This window comes from Puma concolor, chromosome A2 (genome assembly GCF_028749965.1).
Source record: "Puma concolor isolate L17-30 chromosome A2, mPumCon1.1.hap2, whole genome shotgun sequence".
In the NCBI taxonomy this organism is placed as follows: Eukaryota; Metazoa; Chordata; class Mammalia; order Carnivora; family Felidae; genus Puma; species Puma concolor.
Window position 1 is genome coordinate 69,315,605 of NC_141668.1, and position 17,820 is coordinate 69,333,424.

Consider the following 17,820-nt stretch of genomic DNA (forward strand, 5'->3'; position numbering starts at 1 on the left):
GATTAGCTTATTATCCTATGCAAAAAGTGACTAACATATATTTCTTTGGTCTATGAGTAGAAAGTAACTAGAATAATATATTAAGAGCAAATCTGTTTGAATGGTGGAACTCTGGATAATTTATTTTTCCAATTTTGTCATTCTTTTTCAGAATTTTCTTTTATGAACAAACTAAAGTGGAAAAAAATTGTTTGAAGATGGTATGAAGCATTTTTTTTTTTTTTTTTTTTTTTTTTTTTTTTAGTTCTAGCAATAAGATAGCTGAATAGAAGCAAATCTCTAAGTGGTCTGGAAGAGAACGGCAATGGCATGGATCATTATGATTCCACCCAAGACAAACTTCTGCACTTGCCAAAATAAACTGCTTATTCACCAAAGATGGGCAGTGCTTATTTTGGAACATTACTCTTAACTGCTGACTTTTGCAATTTAAAAATTTTAATATTATTTCCTAAGTTTGTTTTAAATGTATTTTCATTTTGAAACTTGGCACTAAAGTTTAATAAAATTTTCTTCTGGTAATTGAAATGATTCAATTCAACTACATTAATTGGATAGCTGAAAGTTACATAGTTCTGAATCTTTTTTTTTTTTTTTTTTTTGGAGGGAATGTAGAAGAGATTAAAGAACATGGTCCCCGAATTCAGGAGCTCACTTTAGAAGACTATTGTAGAGGGCTGATGGGGGGTGGGGGAGAGGGGAAAGTGGGTGATGGGCATTGAGGAAGGTACCTGTTGGGATGAGCACTGGATATTGTATGGAAACCAATTTGACAATAAATTATATTTAATAATAAAAAATTATTTTTTTACACCAGCATTTTTTACACAGGTAGAACAAACAATCCTAAAATTTGTATGGAATCACAAAAGACCCCAAAGAGCCAGAGTAATCCTGAAAAAGCAAAGCAAAGCTGGAGGATTCACTTTTTTTCAACGTTTTTTTTTTTTTTTTGTTTTGTTTTTTAATTTTATTTTTGGGACAGAGAGAGACAGAGCATGAACGGGGGAGGGGCAGAGAGAGAGGGAGACACAGAATCAGAAACAGGCTCCAGGCTCCCAGCCATCAGCCCAGAGCCCGACGCGGGGCTCGAACTCACGGACCGCGAGATCGTGACCTGGCTGAAGTCGGACGCTTAACCGACTGCGCCACCCAGTCGCCCCTGGAGGATTCACTTTTGAACATATTCCAAACCCCCCACTCCCCCGAAAGAAAGAAAGAAAGAAAGAAAGAAAGAAAGAAAGGAAGGAAGGAAGGAAGGAAGGAAGAAAGAAAGAAAGAAAGAAAGAAAGAAAGAAAGAAAGAAAGAAAGAAAGAAAGAAAGAAAGAAAAAGAGAAACAAAAGCCTAATGATTTATTGTGACTGACTCACTTATTCCACGTATGCTTGTTTTTCTTTTGTCTTTATGCTTATAGTTCATCAGTAATATCATAAAATCAACTGTTTGCCACTCAAATATTTAGAATAAATTAAGAAAAAAAATGAGAGCAGGATGTGGGAAAAAAAAAGACTGTTGTAGAATTCTTTTATAACTCTTTTAAAATTAGGACTCAAGTATAGTTAAATAGTTTTTTTTCTGGCTGGATATTCTTATAACTCTCTATATTCATTCCAAAACCCATGATATATCTGATCCATTTGATATAAAACCAAGGAGAAATTCTAGCTTCAAAGATCAAGATGCAGAGAGAGGATAGTACTGGAGTAAGACATGAATTCACAGTAGCAAATATGGAAACACATTGAAGTCATCGAGTCTTTTTCTTAAGACTTCTGGAGAAAGATGAAGGACAAACGAAGGGAGCAGTGGAAGCATTAGGTTTCCTTAATGTGTTTTTGGCAGGAAATCTTATAGGAGAGTTCACAATGGAAAATTCATGTCTAGTCCTTGACTCTTGAAACAACAAAACTGAAATCGCCCCCAAGAAATTTTTACTCTAGTGGTGCGATTAGATTAAATTGACTAAAGAGTCAAGGATTGGGGAAAAAGACCCTACATTCTATTAGAGGATTAAAAAAAAACCCTCCTAATTCTTATGACATTTTAATTTGTGTACTGATTGATATAGATGTATATTTTTATGCATAGCTTTGTTAATAGATAGTTCTTTGTGTTTTAAGAAACAAACCCCAGGAAATGAAGATAATAAAGTTAAGGCTTTTTTATTTTTTGGTTGCAAGAAATAAATACCCACTCAAATTACCTTCATTATTAGGAAGGAAATTTTGTTTCAGTGTTACAGATATTTTACAGATTCTGTGCAATTGGGCCTCACACAAATCAGACAGCTCTTCAGAGCCAAGATAAATTCTTTCTCAATCTCAGCCTCTTTTCCACATTTATATCATTTTCATCTCTCTGAAGATAAGTTTCATTTGTTTACCCATCATCTTCCAAAAGGCTGCCTCAACCACTAAGCTGACATGACTTTGCCATTTCAATGCCCACCAATGACCAGCAACAATCTCTGTATTTTATAATTTGAACTCATAATGGAGGGAATCTGATTAGTCTAGGTATCTGGTCTAGTCAAGCCACACCAATCAAAGGTCTCTGATCAATCAATGGGTTGGCTGCCCATTTGGGGGAGATACCTGGTTTAATCAGCCAAGGCTGGGAAGAGGAAAGGTAGTATGTGATGTGCTGGGCTACCCTATTCTTCTGGGCATATTCTTACTTCAGATAAAGAAAGGAATAAATTGAGGGTGGCCTTAACAAGCCCAAATTTATAAAGCGAAGCTATAGAAGATAATACCTATGAAAATAAATAATATAACTTCACTAAGTGACCAAATAAATAGTATGGCAAAAAAGTACAAAGGTCTAAAAATTCAGTATGAGCTATAGTAAGCTGAGAAAGCTTATGATAACATGGAATATTAGAAAGCTGAAGGATTGTCAGATATGCCAAAAAAAATAAAAGTAGGAAAAGAATGTATTCCTTGAGTAATAAGTTACAGATTAAAATTAACATTAAATTGTCTAAAGAATTCTAGCTTAAGATGGCTGAGGAAGCGTATGCTCAGGAATAAAAATATATAAAAAATGAAAACAAAATAACACAAAGGAGTAAGAGGGAGTAAGAAGGTTTATTGGTAGACAAAAGATTTCAACAAATTTCTGGAAGATACAAAACAGATTAATGAGTTTTGTTTGATGAAGCAGAGTGGAGGAAGTCGTAGCCAAGAACTCCCCTCCAGCTGACTGAGCCCCAGGCAGGCCCTAGATTTTGACACAGCAAATACAATACAGTACAATTGGGGATGGGCCTGAGACAATGGACTGAAAGAATTTGCAGACAGCCCTTTAGCCCTGGGCAAAAATCGGAAAGTTTAAATAATCTTAAGAAACTGCCTAGGAAGAACTTGAGCAGATGACTACGAAAACACTCCCAGGGTAAATGCCTCCTTATTCTGGCATATAAAGGTTCCCAGGGTTATAGCTGGCTTCATGCCTGCCTGAACTCTTTTGAAGCCTACCATAAACCAGCCCATGTGCATGCAGTTCCCAGAGGGTCTTTCACTGCCATATTCTCTTTTTGATTTTTGTTTGTTCTTTTAATTAATTAATTAATTAATTAATTAATTAATTTTTAAAATAATTTATAGTCAATTTAGCTAACATATAGTGTATATGGTGTAGTCTTGGCTTTGGGAATAGATTCCCATGATTCATCACTTACATACAACACCCAGAGCCCATTCCAACAAATGCCCTCCTCAATGCCCAACACCCATTTTTCCTGTTCCTCCCCACCCCCATCAACCCTCAGTTTGTTCTCTCTATTTAAGAGTCTCTTATGGTTTGCCTCCCTCTCTGTTTGTAACTTATTTTTACCTCTCTTCCCCCATGGTCTTCTGTTAAGTTCCTCAAATTCCACATATGAGTGAAAACACCATATTCTCTTTTTTAAAAAAGCTTTTTTTCCCCTTATTTTGGCACAATCTTATTTTATTCTTATTTTGGCATAATTTTAGATTTATAGAAAAGTTGGAGAAGTGCAAAGAATTTCCATATACACTATGCCTAAATTCCTGTAATACTAACATTTTAACATATTTATTTTATCCTTTTCTCTTTCTTAACAAACAGGTGTGTGTGTGTGTGTGTGTGTGTGTGTGTGTGTGTGTGTGTGTGTGTGTGTGTTTTATTTTTTGCTGAACCATTTGAGAGTCAGTTGTAGACATGATGCCTCATTATACTTAAATACTTAAGTGTATACATTTTTTTAAACATGCTCTTACACAAAGAAAAATTATCAAAAATCAGAAAATTAACATTGATATAATATAATTATCTAATTGTAGATCTTATTCATATTTTGCCAGTTATTTTTTAACATATTCTTTTTAGCAAAAGAAATTTCCAGATCATGTTGCATTCAGTTGCCAAGTCTCTTCTTATCTTTTTTAATGGGAACCAATCACCAAACACTATTTGTGTTTCATGATATTGACATTTAAGACTACTCTTCAATTATATTGTAGAATATCAGTGAGTTTAGGTTTGTCTACTGTTTCCTTGTGATTAAATTCAGGTTATACACTTTTGGCAGAACACCACAGAAGTAGGTGTTTTTCTGAGTGTATCTTATCAGGAGGCATATGATGTTAATTTGTCTCATTACTGCCTCATTCTTAATGTGAACAGCAACCAAGAATTAATAGATATCAGATGAAATTCTCCAATATGAAAAGGAAAACTCAAGATAAATTAACAGAAGAAAGAAGGGAAGAAAGGAAGAAGGGAGAGAAGGAAGGGGGAAAGGAAAGAAAAGAAAGAAAGAAAGAAAGAAAGAAAGAAAGAAAGAAAGAAAGAAAGAAAGAAAGAAAGAAAGAAAGAAAGAAAGAATTCAGAGACCAGAAGTATACTTCAAAACAGGAGATACTTTCCAATTGGTAGCTTCTGAGATGTAAAAGCTATGGCATATATAAAACAAAAGTGTGTGCTGTGAAGAAGAAAAATAACTCTTGGAAAATAAAACTGTAATTGCAGAAATTAAAAAAAAAAATAGTAAGATTTAAAGATGAAGTCAAGAAACTCACCTAGAAAATAGAACAGAAAGAGAGAGATGGGGAATATAAGAGATAAAAGACATAACAGATCAATGCTGGGATTCTGTATTAAGGTCAGATTTAGCTGCATTATATAATAGGAAGTAATAGAAGAATCAGAGATTGACAAGACAGAAGTCTCTCATTCACATAAAACAAGTAGGTATTTCTGAAGTGGTTTGGTGACTTCGGTGAGTCACCAGGAAAGTAACCAGGCTGTTACCAATTCTATCATCTAGTAAATGGTTTCCATTGTCAAGGCCATGTTATAGTCCAGGATGGCTGCTGGAACTGCAGCCATTTTGTCTGAATCCAGTCCAAAAAAGGAGCAAAGCCAAAAGAAGAAAGAAAGAAAGAAAGAAAGAAAGAAAGAAAGAAAGAAAGAAAGAAAGAAAGAAAGAAAGAAAGAAAGAAAGAAAGAGAAAGAAAAGTTCTTCCAAGCTGTGGCAACTATTTTTAAACAGCTCTCCCATAATTCTACTTACATCTCTTCTGTCAAACGTAGTTGCAAGGAAAGGTAAGACATGTAGTCCTTCATTCTGGGCAGCGATATGATAAGATAAAGACCAGGATACTTTGAATTAGGAAGCTAGAAGATTCTGCACATGGTTTAATATGCAATGTAGCTTCTAGAGCAGAAAGGAGACCCAAATTATTAAATTAAAAGGACTAGCAAATATCTAACAGGATACATTTTTATACACATGGTCATAACTATTTGAAATGTTAGAAATCGAGGGATAAAAAAGTATAATTTCAAACAAAGCAAAACATGTTTAACAAATACATAAAAGGTGCTTGACCTTGTTTAAAAAATTAGAAGACTGCTGATGAAAACAAAATGAAATATTTTTTAGGATCAGCTTCGAAAAATTAAGTTATTAAAAATATCCCATGTTAGTGAAGGTTTTGAGAAAGTTTGCTCAACAACTATTGGTATATATATAAGTAAATCCAGCCTTTTGGGATGAAATTTTGGCAGCATTTATCAAAATATAAATGTATTGGTTTTCTTTTGCTGCTGTAACAAATTACCACAAATTTCAGTGGCTTTCAACAATACATATTTAAAATACACACACATACACACACACACACACATTTATTAACTTAAATTCTGAAGGTCATGGTCTAGTATGGGTCTTGATTAAAATCAAGGCCTCATCAGGGCTGTGTCCCTTTCTGGAGACTCTAGGGGACAATCTGTTTCTAGCTTATTCCCCTTGTTAGCAGATTCAGTTCCTTGCAGATGTTAAATCTGAGCTCCTCATTTTCTCGCTGGCTGTCAGCTGGGGGCAGACCCAGTTCCTAGAGTCCACCTGCAATCTTTGGCTCATGGTCCCCTTCTTCCATCTTCAAAGCCAGCAGTGACAGCTCAAATCTCTCTCATACTTCACATCTCTTCCTTATCTTGTGTCAGCTCTGATCCAGTCAGAAAAGAGAGCTTTTGAAAACTCACATGATTAGGTTGGGTCCACCCAGATAATCCAGAATAATCTCCCCAGCTCCAAGTCGGTAAATTTAATCATGTATGCCAACTGTCTTTTGCTATGGGAAAGAACAGATTCATAGGTTCTGAGGATTAGAGCATGGAATTTTTGAGGGTGTGGGGAGCATGATTCTGCCTGTCTCAGTAAAACATACATTTCCTTTCACCCAACAGTTACACACATAAACACAACTCCCACACCTTAAAATCTAAGAGAGAAAGAGACAGAAAACAGAAGATTTACAAGGACAATTACTATTAATTGCATCAAACTTAGCATCATGAGATGCTAAGAAAAATATGGAGGCTTTCAAAATTCTGGGGGAAATAATTTTAGATCTAGCTTGCTGTGCTCAGCCAAACTATTAATGAAGTTGGTGAAAGGGTGGGGGAAGGGGTGATTTTCAAATATTTAAGGATTAGAATTTTTCTTTCCAAGTTTTTTTGAAAAATTACTTGAGGATGGATTTCACCAATAAGAGAAAGTGATCTAAGAGAGGGGGGTGTGGGGCACAGGGAGCAGGAAAGTGAAGTCCCAGGATGATTGGGGAGCAGCAGGTTGCAGTGCACCCCGCTGTCACTGGAGCAGGATGGAGAACCCTGGATAGAAAGACGGCAGTGGCTTGGACCTTGAAAAATCTGAGGATATAAGAAAGGCATAGAACCCATGGTCAAAAAGCAACATGTCCTGTTCTAAGCGACTGTTGAAATGTTAAAAAAAAAAAAAAAAAAAAAAAAAAAAAGCAACCAACCAGCAACTGTTTTTGAACCACAGTTTTTGAACTGTTTGGAGGAATATTCTCTTTTGAGTAAAAAAAAGGCAGTCATGGCCTTGAAACTGTGTAGGAGAGAACAGTGCCTGTGCACACACACCTATAAGCCTGATCACAATCTGGACATGTTTGTTTATGATGCTTTGTGTGGGAAAATGTCTAGAGAGTTACCGAGCATGAGGTTAATAGTGATTGCGGTTAGAGATGACATTTGAGTGACTTTTTTTCTTTTCATTTATGTGTATTTTTCAAAGTTTTATAATGTGACCATGTATTAATTAGCTATGTGATTTAGATAGTGTCAGTGACTTTTAAAACAATGTAGAGAAATTGTGACATCATTATGGGAAAGACACAAGGGCTTTGTTGATAGAAGATGGCTTTGACTCCTGGCTTTGGTACTTGTAAAGCAAACTGGGACAGTCGGTCACCCTATTTTCCTCTAAGACCTACCAGGATCAGCTAAAAGGCTAAAAGTATTCAAAGGGCCTTCCAGGCATACATTCAATTTTGCTGTGCCTTACTGTGCCCAGCGCTGTGCCAGGCATGAAAAACTGAGAGGAACAAGATACAGACTCTGTCCTGAAGATGCTCCAAGTCAGAAGAGGAGCAGACCAGGAAAATTGTAGTCACATCACAGAATGGCAAGAGCTGTCCTTTGTGTAAATATGGAATGCCCTGGAACCCTAGAAAAGTGACAGTGCCCCTCAAACTAGGGAGGGTCCAATGAGGCTTCTCATAGGAGGCAACATAAGATGTGTTCTGAAAGTCAAATAAGAATAAGCCAGACAGAGGACCTGAAAAGGGCATTGTAGGCAGGGCAGTGGTGTGTATGCTGGTGGCCTGAAGCAGTCAGAGCCCCAGGGGCATGTGATCCTGGGTTGGTGGCTGGGAGCCAGGTCTCAAGAGGCTGGGGAGCCCTATGAAAGTGACTGGACTTTTACAAAAATCCCTCTGGTGGTTGTTCAGGAGGTGGATTGGAAGAGAATGAGAAAGGGATTATGTGTGATGCTGAGAGTTTAGAAGGAAATTAGGTGACTCCTGGAAGGCCTCCCTGCCCTCCCTGTCTAATCAGATTCCCTCTTCCTCCCCTATTCTCCACCACATCCTGGTTGTTTCCTCCTCACTACTTACATTTATAATCTTAAATTAATGTGTTCACGTACTTGTTTATGGTTTTTCTCCTCCATTGTACTGTAAAACTTTCAGGGCAGGGGCAATGCTTCACTCACCAAAATAGTGTAAATTCCTACACCTAAAGAGTAGTAGGCACTTGTTGAACAAATAATGCCCAGAATAAGGTAGAAACTAAAGAGATGGGGAAGAGAAGAAAGGGCAGATTTGAGAATCAAGATGCAGAAAAAGACAGAACTTGGTGACTGATTGAGAAAGCTGTGCTGGATGAGGGTTGGGGGTTAGGGAGAGAAAGATGGAAACTTCCAGGGACCTGACTTGAGAGAGGTCAAAATCCAGCTGGTGGTTGTAGGGTGAGTGTGGGTGAGGTGAGGTGAGGTGAGGTGAGGTGAGGTGAGGTGAGGTGGAGTGGGTGGAAAGGGGTGGGGCGAGTGAGTAACAGAGAATGAGCTTTCATCAAAGAAGTACTGGAACCTGAACTCATCCCACAGGTGTGAGTCTATTGCCTTCCTGCTTTCGCAGTGGTTCTTGATCTTTGCTACACCTTAGAATCACCCGGAAAATCCCCATACCTGGGACCCTACCTAGACAGATGGAATCTGAGGATAGGGGCTGAGCGTGAGTCTTTTAAAGCTTTTAATGTCCTGATCTTCAGTTAAGACCTTTTTCCTAAGATGAACAATTCCCTTCCTGCCCCTTCATTTCATTCAGCCAGCAGCTCACTGCTGCCTGTCCTGTTCCAAGAGGCATCAGCTGGCTTCCATTCTTCTTCTTGACCAGGATTGGGTCCTGGCACTGAACCCACCCCTTCCCCCCCCCCCCCCCCCCCACTCACACACATATCTGGGCCTCACATTTTCCTCTGCCTGGCATGTGTGTCTCTGTAGCCAATATTTGCATTTGTAAAGGACTGCCCTTAATGCTTAATGGTGTGTTTTGCTTAGTAAGTGTACAGGATATGAATTACTTAAGTTTTCCTATTTCCTTTTGAACCTTGGCAAATGTCCAGATGATTTTCTCTTGCCCTTATACATTTTCTTCAAACATTTCGCAATTTGAACCCATTCGGGTAAATCCAATGACTCAATACCCAATTTCTAATTTCTTGCCAATAAGCAAGGTGCATTTTTCTGGTTGGTAGTGTGGCAAGGGGGAGTCACAGCACGTTGTACACCGAAACAAAATTGGGCTGCAGTTATATTCTGGGGTGATCCCTGGTGATTTATATTATGGACATTACTACCAGTTTCTGTGGTTATCAAGACCCCAGTTACACTACTGGGAATAATAAGACTCAGAAGTGCTAAGAAACTACTGATTGAAGCTTGGCTGTTATCAATTAATATGTTAAAAATCAATAGATTTTTTTTTCCTTCAGAATTTGCAGGTGATTTAAGCATAGAAACTGCTTGCATCCTATGTTCCTTATTTGGTTTATGTACATACTCTTTGGTTCTGAAGACAAGTTTTGAACTTTTAGACTTTGATTTTGTGAAAAAGCTTCTTGGTATGCTGCTGGAAGGGAGAAGGCTCTTTTCCAGTGTAAGCCTAATGAGGGAGCAGAGAAAGGGTCTTCCCAGGGCATGGAGCCTCATGTCCCAAGCCAGGAGGGCTTGGTTTGGTCGATGACCTGCAAATGGTTAGATGACTGGCTTGTAGCTGGGTGGGTCTAGGTGAAGGACTGGGTTGAAGGGGTGGGAGGGCAGGGGCCAGATTATGGAGGTTTATACACTTGTACGTGACCCCCGCCCAATCTGTAGGCTCCTTCCTCCACTGCGTCCTGCACATCATTCTTCCCAAAGTAGAGATTTGATCATTTGCTTCTCACTTAAAATAAAACAAAGACTTCACTAGTTCCAGGTTGCCCAATAAATAAAGACTCAATTCTTTAGACTCTTTAAGTCTAGTTTTGAGATCTTTCTCCTGCTTCTTTTTTATATCAACCTGATTCTTTGGTCAATTTTGTCTTTTCCCGAATGTTCCTTACTCTACCCAACTTCTACACCTTTGCTTTTTTATACACTGCTTGTTTATAGAATGCCCATTCTCCACCTCCACCTAGGGAGGCTGGCCCATCTATGAGGGTCTAACTGAAATGCGAGTTCCTTCATCCACTTGTGCTGTCATTCCATGTAGCAGTGACTTTTATCTATACTTGGCTAGAGTATAATTTATTATATATAACTTATTTATTATATTATATTTATTATTATTTACTTTATTACTTATTATATATAATTTATAATTTTAAAAGTTTAATTTTTTAAAACTTTAATTGACGTATAATTTGTATCTACTTCCTTTCATACTTAGCATACTTACCTGTAAATGTAAATGTAAAGGGACACCTGGGTGACTCAGTCGGTTAAGCCTCTGACTCTTGATTTCAGCTCAGGTCATGCTGTTACGGTTGTGAGATAGAGCCCTGCAAAGAGTTCTGCACTGGGCATGGAGCCTGCTTAAGACTCTCTCTTCCCACCCCTCTCTCTCTCTGCCCCTCCCCAAATTGCTCGCTCTCTCTCTCTCTCTCTCTAAAAAAAAAAAAAAAAAAAAAATATATATATATATATATATATACATATATATATATAAATGTAAATGTACGGCTGAAGAAGTTTCACAAACGAAACACACTGTGTAACCAAGAATCAGAATATTACTAGCATGTTTCTCCCAACCTTACTCCTACCCCAGGGTAACTGCAATCCATACTTCAGAAGATACATTAATACTGAGCTTCATAAAAGTGGAATCATAACGTATGTACTTTTTGTATCTGGCTTCTTTCCCCTGCTATTATGTTGGTGAGATTTACCCATATTGTTCTATGTATTTGTGGATGGTTTACATATCTTAGTTCTATGGTGTTACATTGTGTGACTATAGCATGATCACGAACACTGATGCATTCTACCGCCATTTGCTCTTGGAACATTCTAGTAAATGTCTTTTGGTGAAAGTACGTTTGCATTTTTTGTTGCATTTGTATGTGGGAGCGGAGTTCGGGGTCATAGGGTATGCATATATAAATACTACCAAACCGTTGTCCCCAGTGATTGTACCTATTTATCAACCACCATTGATACTCAAGAGTTCCAGTTGCCCTACCTCCTCACTATAACTTGGGATCTTCCATCCCGTTGTTGCATTGAGCAACCCCCCCACCCCCCCCCCCCACCAAGCAGCTGTCACAGAGTTCCCATTCAAGCCTACGCAGAGACCCTGACCAATGTATAAAGTAGGCCAATTCTTCTCCCCAACTTTTCTGTCACGTGACATATTTCTTTCTTTTTGTTCTAAACACACTAGTTGAGAAATAAAATGTTTTCCCAATTCTAAAAAATTAAGAGGGCCTAGGGAACCTTCTGAGATGTTGGAAATGTTCTAATCTCTTATCAGTGTGATGGTTACATGGGCATATATATGTGCATAAATTTAAAAATAATTAAGAGAGAATCAACAAATTGGTGAGTCTGACTCCAGTCCTATCCTAACAGTCAATGAGACTTATGTGAGTACATATTCAGAGTAGATTCTTGCCAGGCTGGGGACTAGATTAGTGAATTGGCTATAACCCAACCTGGAGGTTCTCAGAGAAGCAAATTTACTGCTTGCAACATGGAACCTGTTTTTTCTGCCTTAATCATCACTCTAGGTTTACCTGATGGGAAAGAAGCCTTCCTGGGAGGAGAGAAATTAGTGTGCATTTCTTTCAAAAGCAAGGCTATGAATGAAGGGGTGATTTTGGTAAGCCTTCTTCAATTTTCTTCAAATATCATGCTAGTGCCATATTTATTCCATTGTTATTTGTACTGGGCACTCTGAGGCCTAGAGTTTAGGAATGAAATAAAGATACAACAGATCTAGGAAGTCTTTTAAAAATGATAGTGTGTCAATGTTACTGTTTGTGCCAAAGCAATACTGCCACCTATTGGTGGAAAGAGAACTTTATCTTCATGTTTAATCTGCAAGTGGTAATGAAGGGGAGTTCCAGGCAATTAACCATGGACAAAAATAAAACTAATGTTAATTCAACATTTTCACCCTGCTCTCTCCCACAACCTCACCCCAGAAATAAAGCTCACAGGATTCTTAAAAGTATGCCACAATATCAAATACATGATAGGGCATTATAATCCCTCCAGAAGGCTGGAATCAGAATCACTGCCCTCGTTTTCTTGAGAGAAACTTGTTTCATTGTTGTTGGTTTGGTTTTTTTTTAATTTAATGTTTATTTATTTTTGACAGAGATAGAGAGACAGAGTGAGAGCAGGGGAGGGGCAGAGAGAGAGGGAGACACAGAATCCGAAGCAGGCTCCAGGCTCTGAGCTGTCAGCACAGAGCCCGAGGTCAGGCTCTAAGTCACAAACCCTGAGATCATGACCTGAGCTGAAGTCCGACGCTTAACCAACTGAACCACCCAGGTGCCCCAGAAACTTGTTTCATTGTTAACTATCATTCCATATCACAAGATTTGAAGATCAAATAACTACTTTTTCTGTTCTGTACAGTAGTAAATTCTCCTACTATATCTCACACTTATTAGAAGATATGTGTTCTCACTCTGCTTTCCTTAATGATGTATTTATTTGGCAAATCCTACTTTATTCTTTGACTTCCATTTATTAAGTTTTGCCATTTTATATTGCTGGACATAATAAAGTTTTACTGGAGCATGAAAACAAATGTTTATTAACAATCATAAGAGGAAATTACATTTTTTTTCTGATACATTCTAAAATGTTAACAGCCATGCTAATTATGTACCAAAGATACCATAAAATAAAATAACACAGTAAAAAGTGTTCTGTGGACGTCGAAAATTTGGCAATTTAATTTTAAGTGAATCTTTCTCTTATTTATTTGTGCATATATTAATTTTCCGAACATTTATAAGGAAATGATTAAATGCCTACCCTCTGTTAGAGGCTGGAAATACAGAGATAGTGAAACACAGTCCCTGCCCACTGAAAGGCCATACTCTAGGAGGGTAAGAGACACATAAAGACAGATAATTATAATATTGTGTAGAAAGTGTAGTTATCAAAATATTATAAAGGCATAGAGAAAGGGACCCCAATCCTTCCATGGAATGATAGAAGGGAGGGCAGTCTTCATGGGGTGGGGGGAAACAGAGTCCTAAATTATAAATAGGTGTTGGTTTGGCAAAAGGTAGGGGTTGAGGATAGTGGAGGGCTGATGTGGATTTTGATGTGGGATTTCCAGGTGGAGAAGTCCTGCAGGTACTGGAAATGAGAGTCAGAATCAGGGGCATAAGTTAGAGAGTAAGATAATAAATTTGGGATTTCACCTAGAGAGGCTGTGTAGCAAGAAAAAACCCCATGGGCTGGGGATGAACTCCTGGGAAGGTAGAAGCAGTTTATCTCACAGAGCTAAATCCTTTGCTGTCTCTAGCAGCAAAAATCAGAGATTCTCCAAGAGAACCAGGGAACTTCCATCATAGACTTGGAATCCATAGCTTTTAGGACAAGTTGGCCAAAAGTTTTGTTTTCTTTGGTTCATCGTGGTTTATAATATTTTTTTAAAATAGTTGCCAACATTTTAAAGTTGAGAGATGTTGCATAAAATCTGTGTTTCTAGCCTCCCTTGAAACATTGGAAAAGTTTCTTATTATGGGACCCACAATAGCGGATGGGGCTGCTCTTTTGCTATGGGGACAGGTCTCCAGGTCCCCACATACTCATATCTCAGTGAGGCCTTCTTCATTCATTGACATGGTCTGCCTAGCTCCTCTGGGCATTTGAATTTGGAAACTTTCTGTAGAATTTCAAGAAGGGTATAATTGACACATGTCCAGTGTGGCAGAGGAATGCATAAAGAATGAGAGGAGTATGTGGTGGCTCAGTAGGTTAAGCTTCCGACTCTTGCTTTCTGCAAGAGGTCATGATCTCATGGTCTTCGGATCAAGCCCCTCATTAGGCTCTGCGCTCCATGCTCTGGGCTCCTGACTCCATAGAGTCAGGGATTCTCTCTTTCTGACCCTCCTTTGCTTGTTCTCCCTCTTTCTCTCTCTCAATATAAATAAACTCTTAAAAAAAGAAGAAGAAAAAGAAGAAGAAGAAGAATGAAAAAGTCTCCCCTGCCTTTGAATTAGGAGAATTAGGAAATGAGGAGTCATCTGAGTGACCCGAGAAAGGAAAGATTAAGAAGATGGTAAGGCACAGAAATAAGATCACAATGGCTGTGGATTAAGGAGTGGTGAGGAAGGAAAAGGGTGGTGAATGTGGAGGGGCGAACAATTCTTCCTGTAAAGGGCCATAGAGCAGATTTTTTTTTTTCCATGGGCGGTATGATCTCTATCACAACTTAACTACTCTGCTGTCGTAGCACAAAAGCAGCTGTAGACAATACATAAACATATGAGCATGGTTATATTCCAGGCAAATTTTATTCAGGAATGTAGGCTTCCTGTGGGCCACAGCTCACCAAATCCCGAGGGTATATGCTGGGTCCAAGCATGTTAGGAATGTTAGACGGAGAGGAACATGAGCAGGTCTGTAGGCACAAGAGCAGGAGCCAGCGGAGAGGGGAATGTTGAAAGTAAAGACAAACAAGAAAAGATGGATGAAGCCACTTCCAGGGGGCGCAGGTAGGAGCTGGGGCAAGGTCCTCAGGGCTGGTGGAGAGAAGGGGAGACCTTGCCCACTGAGACGCGGGCAGAGCTGGAGAGCAAGTCTGAAGTGTGCACAAGTGAGATGAGATAGGACATCAACCATGCTGCTGCTGATGCCAGTTTTGTGGATAAAGGCAGAAGTGAAGCAATCAACTGAGAGCCGCTGAGAAGATGGGATGGAGAAGCTTGTCAAAAACAAACAGGCTGATAAACGGTGCTCAGGGCTCGGCAGAGGGCGGAAACCGCAAGCGATTCTATAGTCACTGTGTACCCTTCTGCACAGGCTGGAGCAGTGCCAGAGTTTAGCACCAGAGAAGGGCAGCTGGTAGCACTGATCACGGGTGTTGCTTTTCCTGGAAAGATGGTAATTTAGAGCAAAGGGGCCGAGTGGTGGAGAGGAGAGGCCGAGAGGGTCCCGCTAACCTGCAAGGAAGGAACTGTCAAGGATTAGAGAGTTTGGGGGAACAAATACTGTGGGTATGAAGGTAGAAAAAGCAGACAGGGCGGGAGGCGACCTGCACATGGACAGTTGGAGTTTAGAATTTCTGTGTTGGGGCATTTCTAGGATGTTCAGATCCAGGATAAGATCTGGGGACTTCAGGGGACCAAAGTGTAATGCAGCAAAGGAGATTCAGGAATTGGGAAGCAAAACTGCTCACTGGCTGTCTTCATAGGGGTTGAAATCTCTCAGGTTTTGGAGTGGAGGGGATTTTTCTCAATGACGGCATGGCCCCAAGGAGGTAGATGAGGGCAATGAAGAGGAGGGGGAGGATGCAGGTCTGGACCCTGTGAGCATTGACAAGAAAGGCAGGCACAGTAGCTCTCCTTCCAGGCTTGCAGACGCCTGCCTGCTAGTCCTGCTGAGCAAGTGCCTCCGTTGCCAAGGAGACCCGTTGCCTGCCTCCACAGACAAGGCAGGCTGGGGCCTGTTGTTTAAGATACTGAGGAGGAGTTGCTGTTTATGCTAACCCTCTCCTTAATCCACGCAAGCCCAGCCTTGAGCTTCCACTTGCTCTTCTGGGAGAGTCCCGTCAGTGGAGAATATATGGGCCTTCTCTGCCTGCCTGCTTCTCTTTGCCCATCTCATTCTGTTCAAGTTGTAGCTCCAGCCAATAATGGATTTCCTATTCCTTCTCTCTTCCACCAGCAAGTCGACAGGCGATCACATCTGTCCAAATGTGTCCTTGGAGAAGAGTCTAAATGACAGTGCCGCACCCTGTGGGGGCTGTGGGAATTGGGCTGTGGCAGAATCCACTTGGAATCTCTGTTAGGGATGATGCAAGTAGTGAGCAGTTAGTGACCACTCTTCTCCCAGTGCATCCTGGGACAGGCCTCGGACTGGACTGTCCGGGTGGGGGATTCTGAGCAGTGTGGTAAGAGAGCTAGAACACTGGGCCTAATACAAGAAGACAAATATGTGTGGCTTATTTAAACTACCCATAGTGGGGCACCTGGGTGGCTCAGTTGGTTAAGCGTCTGACTTCGGCTCAGGTCATGATCTCACGGTTCGTGAGTTCAAGTCCCGGGTCAGGCTCTGTGCTGACAGCTCAGAGTCTGGAGCCTGCTTTGGAATCTGTGACTCCCTCTCTCTCTGCCCCTCCCCTGCTAATGCTCTGTCTCTGTCTCTCAAAAAATAAATAAATGTTAAAGAAATTTTTTTTCAATTAATTAAATAAATAAATAATATAAAAAATTACAAAAAAACTACACATAGTATAATTTTCATTATACTATGTTTCATTTGTTAACAACTCTGCTCAACTTAATAAACCCTCCCTTTTCTCCCAGAAATTGAAGATTTGCTTTTGGTACCAAGTATGAGCTGGCCCTTATGTCTAGAGAGAGGGCAAACAGCACACAGGAGTAAGGCTGAAGATGCCAGCACTCAGGGTGAGATGATGTCCTTATCTCTGAAGCCTTAGAAACAGAAGCTGAGTTGGCACAATTCCTCAGCTGTTGAGTCTGGAAGGGGAGCATTCTCACCAGCTCTTTAAAGAACAGCTAATGAAGGAGACCTGCATGCCCCTGGTCTCCCTTTGCTTATCTTAGGCATGAGTCACACCTAAAGGCTGGCATTTGTCCCCTCAATTAAGAGCTAAGACCCATGTCTCTCCAGACTAGCATCTCTAAAAACAGCCAGTGCCTGGGCAAGTGACCAGCAGGTGGGAGGGTCCACCTAAAGAATGCCAATTCTTTTCTTTAAAAAAAATTTTTTTTTACATTTATTTATTTTTGAGAGACAGAGAGAGGCAGAGCACAAGTGGAGGAGCAGAGAGAAAATGAGACACAGAATCCGAAGCAAGCTCCAGGATCTGAACTGGCAGCACAGAGCCCAACGTGGGGCTCAAACTCACAAACCATGAGATCATGACCTGAGCTGGAGTCAGACACTCAACTGGCTGAGCCACCCAGGTGCCCCGGGAATGCCAATTCTTAACTTTGTGGGGTCGGGGCGAATCGGCCCACATCCTGAGGGGATTGGCAGCTTTCAGTGTTCAGTGAAAATAGGGAGTGAGGAAAACATTCAACCCTAGGTCTCACTTTAGATGGAAGATCAATCCTTATGGTATTAATATTTTGGAATTTTTTGGTTTTTTTAAGAACTCTGAAAACTATCCACCCAATATAGCTCATTTTTCTTGCAGGGTAACTTTAAATATGTCATTTAAGTCAATCTGCATTCATCTAGAAATATAGATACATATATATATATGTATATACATATATACGTATA

At 39.8% G+C, this 17,820-nt stretch overlaps 1 protein-coding gene across 13 annotated transcripts in view; it reads left to right on the top strand.

Annotated features, from left to right (window-relative positions):
• Positions 1-17,820, top strand: part of LOC147583253 (uncharacterized) — a 77,314-nt gene that overhangs the window by 38,196 nt on the left and 21,298 nt on the right. For 7 of the 13 annotated variants that reach the window (XR_015246904.1, XR_015246894.1, XR_015246897.1 and 4 more), the window contains one exon: positions 152-522. Coding sequence is in view for 2 of the 13 variants with exons in the window: in XM_086695731.1 (XP_086551857.1) it covers positions 152-206 (55 nt within the window). In the remaining 11 variants the exon portion in view is untranslated. Of the gene's footprint in view, positions 1-151; positions 523-12,107; positions 12,200-17,820 lie in introns of those variants that run through there. The other 6 variants (XR_015246895.1, XR_015246886.1, XM_086695723.1 and 3 more) reach the window with 2 other exon arrangements.